Raw genomic sequence first — 6,901 nt, 5'->3', positions numbered from 1 at the left:
CGCCGCGCCGGTCCCTCCTCCGCAGCCCCCCCGGTGCCGAAAGGGGGGGCGCGTGCTGAGGGGTGTGTCCCGTTGGGCCCGCCTCCTCCCGCGAGGGGCGGTGGGGCAGTCACGTGGCCAGTGCGCCCCCTGGCGGCTCTCCTTTGTCCGCGCGCGGGCGGGGCGGGCACGGATTGGTGGCGGCGGGGAGGGGCGAGGAAGGGCGGCTCAACTCGCGATTGGCGGAGCCAGCGGGGCGGGGACAGTAGGGCGGGGCGACGCGGCACGGCGAGTTCGGATTGGCTAGAAGAAGCGGGGCGGGCGGGCTAACGGGCCCGGGCGGCGGCGCGGGCATGGGCGGGGGGCGGCGCTGAGCGCGGCCGCTCCGTGCGGGGCCGGGGTCGGGGCCGCTGCGTCCCGCCCCCCGGTGCCTCCCGGTGTCCCCCCCGCAGTGTCCGGTGCCTCCCCCCGGTGCCCATGGACCTGGACGTGGACTACGAGCGCCCCAACGTCGAGACCATCAAGTGCGTGGTGGTGGGCGACAATGCGGTGGGCAAGACGCGGCTGATCTGCGCCCGCGCCTGCAACGCCACGCTCAGCCAGTACCAGCTCCTGGCCACCCACGTCCCCACCGTCTGGGCCATCGACCAGTACCGCGTCTGCCAGGAGGTACCGAGCATCAGGGGCACGGGGGGGAACCAGGGGGGCTGGACCTGGGGCCGTGACGGCGGCTTTCCCTGTCCCGGTAGGTTCTGGAGCGCTCCCGGGATGTGGTGGACGAGGTCAGCGTCTCCCTGCGTCTCTGGGACACCTTTGGGGACCACCATAAGGACCGGCGCTTTGCCTATGGCAGGTGGGAACACTGGAGCCCTGAGACCCAGCATTGGCAGCACATCAACCCCCGGCACCCTCAGCCCTGACATCAGCACCTCAACCTACCACTAGCACCCCAGCCCACCTGCAGCCATGCCACCATCACTGGCACCCCAAGCCCCACCACTGGCACCCCCACGTGCCACTGCACACTGAGCCACCAGCACCCCCAGCCCCACCCCAGGCACACTCACGGACCACTAGCATCCAGACTATGCCTGTAGTATCACCCATAAGCCCTGCCACCATCACCCCAAACCCTGCTCCAATCCCCGCACCCTGAGCCCTTCCATCAGCACCCTGGGCCCCTTCACCGTCACACCCACCCACCACTGGCACCCTGACTCCCTGGCCCTGCCCACCTGGATGGACACGTGAGACTGAAGGGGCCCTTTGAGCTGTTGCCAGCCCCCACACGTCATCTCTAGCACCCTAAACCTTTGAGGGGGCCAGAGGTACCTCCACGTCCTACTTGGGGGGCACTGTGGCCACAACGGCCCCAACTTGGGCAGCGACAGGAGGTGCCCCCAGGCTGTGGCGAAGCGGTCACTGCCCACCCCGTGCTCCCAGGCGGTAAACACCCCGTAGTCCCCGTGGCCGCTGGCACGTCCAGGCTCTTATCGCCTGCCGCACTGTGCCAGCGCGGCTCGGTACACTCTAATCTCCCCTCCACACGGACCGGGGCCAGCGGCCGAGGGCTAGGGTTGTCCCACAAGGTGGGGGGACGTGGGGGCACGTGGGGGCTTCCTCATCCCAAGGTGTCTGCAGTGCTTGTTGCTACCGGCTCTGCCCGCGGGGCTCCAGTTGCCGGGTCTCGGCAGAGATCGGTATCGCCTGCAAGTGAGCGACGACTCCCGTGCTGGCCAGGGGCCCGCGGGAGGCGGCCGGTGGCTTCTATCTTGGTCTGTGTCATGGGCCCGGCTCCAAACGCAGCTCTTGGTCACGTCTCGGCGAGGCACAGACTAAAAACAAACCGGGACTGGGGCCACGTGCCTGCTTCCCACCTGCCTTATAAGGCCCCAGGGGCTGCAGGCACCTGGGTACCTCTGGCACCTTCTGTGCATCCTGTCACCTTGCCCTGGGAAGCTGTACCAAGCCACTGGCAGGGCTGGGATGGTGGTGACAGCATGGCAGCTTCATGCTGGACTTGAGGACAGAGCTTGGATTGGATGGTCAGTGTAGATCCCTGCAGCTGTGCACATGCTGGAGGATGGAACAGGCTTCGGCACTCATCTCACCACTCTCTGTGGGCACCTTTGTGCACTCACTTGTCCTCAGATGCTGCTGTACCAGAACTGTGCTGTGCCAGCCTTCCGCCATACCATGTTGGTCCTGTGCTCTGCCAGTCCTGTGCCATGCTTTGCCAGCTCTGTACTGTATCTGAGCTGGGCAGCCCTTAGTTTGACCAGCTGTGAGGACTCAGAGCCAGGTGCCCTCAGCTGCCTCCTCAGTCCTGATTGTTCTTGGGGGCCATGGGGCTGAGACTTGCCAGGGCAGTGGCCCTGGGCAAGGATGTGCCCCCAGTGCTGTGGCAGGGGGATGCAGGGTGGCAGCAGGGTTGCATAGGGGCATGGCTGCCCTCACCCTTCTCCTCCTCCTGGCCTCAGGTCAGACGTGGTGGTCCTCTGCTTCTCACTGGCCAACCCCAACTCCCTGCGGCACGTGAAGACGATGTGGTACCCCGAGATCAAGCACTTCTGCCCCCGCACGCCCATTGTGCTGGTGGGGTGCCAGCTGGACCTGCGCTATGCTGACCTGGATGCTGTCAACCGCGCCCGGCGTCCCTTGGCCAAGTAATGTCACTGTACTGGGTGGGTGAGGTGGGACGACAGGACACTCAGTGTGCATGGTGACATGTTGCCACTCTGTCCCTTCCCAGGCCCATCAAGCCCACTGACATCCTGCCCCCAGAGCGTGGCCATGAGGTGGCCAAAGAGCTGGGGGTGCCCTACTATGAGACCAGCGTGGTGGCCCAGTTTGGCATCAAAGACGTCTTCGACAATGCCATCCGAGCTGCCCTCATCTCCCGACGCCACCTCCAGTTCTGGAAGTCCCACCTGAAGAAGATGCAGCGGCCGCTGCTGCAGGCTCCATTCCGACCCCCCAAACCTCCACCACCCGTCATCCAGGTCCCCGATCCCCCATCCAGCCGCACCTGGGGCCCTGCTGCCCTCTTCCGCACCCCGCTCTGCGCTGACGTCGTCTTCCAGCTGCACAGCGGTCAGAGGGTCTTTGCCCACCGCGTCTACCTTGCCACCTCCTGCTCCAAGTTCTATGACCTGTTCACACTGGAGGAGCCACGGGGTGGGGTGGCCAAGGAGCCAGCTGCCCGCACTAAAAGCCTGGATGGGGAGCGGGGGGCTCTGGCCGAGGGGGCACGCACCCCGCTGAGGACTTCACAGAGCGATGATGCTCTACGCCTGGCAGCAGGGGACGGCGCCGTGCCCGGTGACGCCGGTAGCCGTGACCTGTCCTCCTGGGGCCGGGGCTTTGTCAGCATGCGTTGGGAGGCAGTGGCTGACCCAGTGATGGGGCGGGAGAAGCGGATGGCGGTGGTGTGCATGGACCAGCGGGTGCAGGCCGAGCCTTTCCGTGCTGTCCTCGAGTACCTCTACACCGGGCGTCTGGACCAAGCCCGAGGTGACCTGATGCAGGTGGCCACCATTGCTGAGCTTCTGGAGGTCTTTGACCTGCGCATGATGGTGGCCAATGTGCTCAACAAGGAGAGCTTCATGAACCAAGAGATCACCAAGGCCTTCCACGTCCGCCGTGCCAACCGCATCAAGGAGTGCCTGGGGAAAGGAGTCTTTGCAGGTATGGGAGTGCCATAGGGAAGCTGGTGGGCAGAGAGAAAGTCTGAGGTGAGGGGGCTGCCCTGGCTGGGGACATCACCAAGTGTCTTCCCCTCCATCTGGGTGTCTGTGGTGATCTGTACAGATCCGAGGGTCTTGGCCAATCTGATTCCTCTCCCTCTGCTCTCTTTGTTGTAATTTGGGTTCCAGAGCCCTCCTTGTGCTGTCTGTGGCAACCCACGTGGCAATGTCATGCTTTCTGGGCTGGGTCATCCCTGGGGAGACCTGGTGTGGCTGAGGGGTACCTGTCCCTGTGGCAGGGACTGGAGTGACCAAAGGGCAACTGTCCCCATGTCAGGACCTGGGGTGGACACAGGGTGACTGTCCCCATGTTAGAGGTCTTCAAGGGATGACTGTTAGAGTGTCAGGGGCTGGAGTGGCCAAGGGGCAACTGTCCCTGTGACAGGGGTAGCTGAGGGACAACTCTCCCCATGGCTGGGGCTGGGGTGACCAAGGGTGACTACCTTGTGTCAAAGAAGTTTGTTTGAGGGGTGACTGTTGCTGTGTCTGGGGTGTCCAGGGGGACAGCTGTCCCTGTGGCAAGGACTGGGGTGGCTGAGCAGTGACTGTCCCCACACTGAGGCTGTCCTGTTCCCACCCCAGATGTGGTGTTCTGCGTGGATGATGGAACTGTGCCCGCTCACAAGCCCCTGCTCATCGCGGGCTGCGACTGGATGATGGCCATGTTCCGGGGGGCTTTCCGGGAGAGCTATGCTGCTGAGGTGAGGGGGCAGGAGGGCAGTAAGGCAGTGGGAGGGGGTGACCCCACCAGCTCTGCCATGAGGCTGCTGGAAGGACAGGGGTCTCTGTTTGCCATACCTTGCCCCCAGACCTTGTGTCCCACAGGTCTCCCTGCCTGGCACCAACTGCGCCTGTCTGCGCGCTGTCCTCGATTTCCTCTACACCGGCGTCTTCACCCCCACACCTGACCTGGATGCCATGGAGCTCCTCATCCTCACCAACCGTCTCTGCCTGCCCCGGCTGCAGGCGCTCACGGGTGAGACCCCCTTACCCCCCAACAAAATACCATCCCCCAGCCCTGGTCCTCTCCACAATTGACGTCACCTGCCAATAGGATGATGGTGCTATGGGGACAGAGATCAATGTGTCTCCTGCCTGTCATTAATGGGGGCCTTATGTAAGAGTGAGACGAGCCTGGCTCAGCCCCGGGGCACAGCCTGGCTGCCGGTACACGTGTCTCTGGTGAGTGTGACCCCCCCGCTGCTGCTGACACCTCCCATCCCATTCCACTCCCAGAGCAATATGCAGTGGATGAGCTGCTGAGAGCCTTCATGCAGCGTGTGGAGATCGATGAGCAGGTCATCATCTACCTGGAGATGACACAGGTATGGGGCTGGGTGGCAATGGCATGGGATCTATGGCTTGGGGTAACCCAGATCCCCTGGGGGCTGCTATGGGGCAGCCATGGTGCAAGCCCAGCAGCTTATGGGGACCAAAATGTGGGCTGCCGTGGTGCTGTGAGATGAGCATGGCACGAGCCTGGTGGCTTGGGGTAAATCCCAGGGTACAGGTGTGGGAGGGTTGGCCACAGTGTGAGACCTGTGGCTGGATGAGACCTGAATCCCTGAGGGGCAGGTGGTGGTGGGTTGGGGTGGCCATGGTTTGAGCCCGGAGGCTTGAAGGGACCCAAATGCCTGGGAGGTGGGGTGAGCTGGGGTGGATGCTGCCGTGGTGGGGTGCGGGCAGGTGCCCACCGCGCCGTGCCGTGCCTGCCACGCTGTGCCCGCAGTTCCACAACGCCCAGCAGCTGGCTGCGTGGTGCCTGCACTACATCTGCACCAACTACAACGACGTCTGCCGCCGCTTCCCCCGCGAGATGAAGTTCATGTCCCCAGGTACGGCACAGACATAGCCAGGGGAAGGGGGTTGGGATATGCCGGGATGTGCCCTGACGCCCCCGGTGCCCTACCCGCAGAGAACCGGGCGCACTTCGAGCGGCACCGGTGGCCGCCGGTGTGGTACCTGAAGGAGGAGGACCTGTACCTGCGCTCGCAGAAGGAGCGGGAGCGGGAGGAACAGCTCCAGCGCAAGCAGCACCCCCGCAGCAAGTGGTGCTTCTGGAGACCCTCGCCCCACGTCTCCTGAGTCGGGGAGGGGGGCACGGGTGAGACTGGGGGACACATGCATGCCCACTCGGCCCCGTGCCCCGGAGGGCAGCTGGTACCTTCTGCTGCCCCCCGTCCCAGCTGTTTACAGGCGCTTGCTGGGTCGTGGCTCATCCTCCCTCTCCCTGTCCCGCCGTGCCTTTCACCGGCACGGGAGCGTGGCCGAGCTGTGCTGAGCCGTGCCAGCCATGCCAGGCTGTGCCAGCCATGCCAGCCACGCCAAGCTCTGCTGGCCATGCCAAGCTGTGCCAGCCTTGCCAAGCTGTGCTGAACTATGCTGGACATGCCAGTCTGAGCCAGCTAAACCAATCTGTGCCAGCCATGCCAAGCCATGCCAGCTATACTAATCTGTACCAGCCATGCAAAGCTGTACCGGCCAGCCTGAGTTGTGCTGAACTCTGCAGGCCATGCCGAGCTGTGCCAGCCATGCTGTGCTGTGCTGACCTGTCTCAGCCTTGCCAAGCTGTGCCATGACAGCAGGGCTGCCTCCACCCTGGCCAACGCTGGTGCTACCTCTGACCGAGCAGTATTGTGGGGCTGGGGGTGGGCGGGGGGGGCACTCTGCCAGCCTCCCCCTCCCCTCCTTGTCCCCCACTCCGTGCCGGGTGCTCCCGAGCAGGGCTTTCTGGTGCTGTATTTCCCCCCTGCCAGAGGCGGAGGGGGGCCAAGCTGTGAGTGGGGTGAGGGGGGTGGGCATGGGAGTCCCTGGGTGCTTGTGTGGTTATAAGGGCTGCTTTTGCTGGGGGGGGGGGGGGCAGCCTGCCCTCCCTCCCAGCTCATCTCCGTGCCTTGGACGTGCCCCCTGCTGTGGCACACCTGGGCTGTGTCACCATGGCAGCACGGTGGGGGGTTCATTGTCCCCAGCCTGGGCTCCCCGGGCTGAACTGCACAACCGTTTTTACACTTTTTTACCCCCACCCCATGAGCACATCGGCCCTTGGGCCCCGCTCCCAGGGCCCCCCCCAGCAGTGTGAGCGGGGGCTGCCCATGCCTCAGCATCGGCTGTTTTAACCTTTAATAAAGCCTTTTGTAATGGGACTGGGCTCTGCTCTGACCCCCAACCCCACCCAG

At 64.4% G+C, this 6,901-nt stretch overlaps 1 protein-coding gene across 1 annotated transcript; it reads left to right on the top strand.

Moving 5' to 3' along the window:
- Positions 1–334: 334 nt before the first annotated feature.
- Positions 335–6,868, top strand: LOC135179451 (rho-related BTB domain-containing protein 2-like). The gene is made up of 9 exons (XM_064151279.1): positions 335–648; positions 729–832; positions 2,460–2,645; positions 2,732–3,666; positions 4,308–4,426; positions 4,551–4,701; positions 4,962–5,050; positions 5,455–5,560; positions 5,641–6,868. Exons 1-9 carry the CDS (start codon positions 457–459, stop codon positions 5,808–5,810), a joined length of 2,052 nt encoding a protein of 683 aa, XP_064007349.1. The 5' UTR covers positions 335–456; the 3' UTR covers positions 5,811–6,868.
- The last annotated feature ends 33 nt before the right edge of the window (positions 6,869–6,901 follow it).

This window comes from Pogoniulus pusillus, chromosome 11, assembly GCF_015220805.1.
Source record: "Pogoniulus pusillus isolate bPogPus1 chromosome 11, bPogPus1.pri, whole genome shotgun sequence".
Lineage (NCBI taxonomy): Eukaryota > Metazoa > Chordata > Aves > Piciformes > Lybiidae > Pogoniulus > Pogoniulus pusillus.
This window is presented reverse-complemented; position numbering and strand designations above follow the sequence as displayed.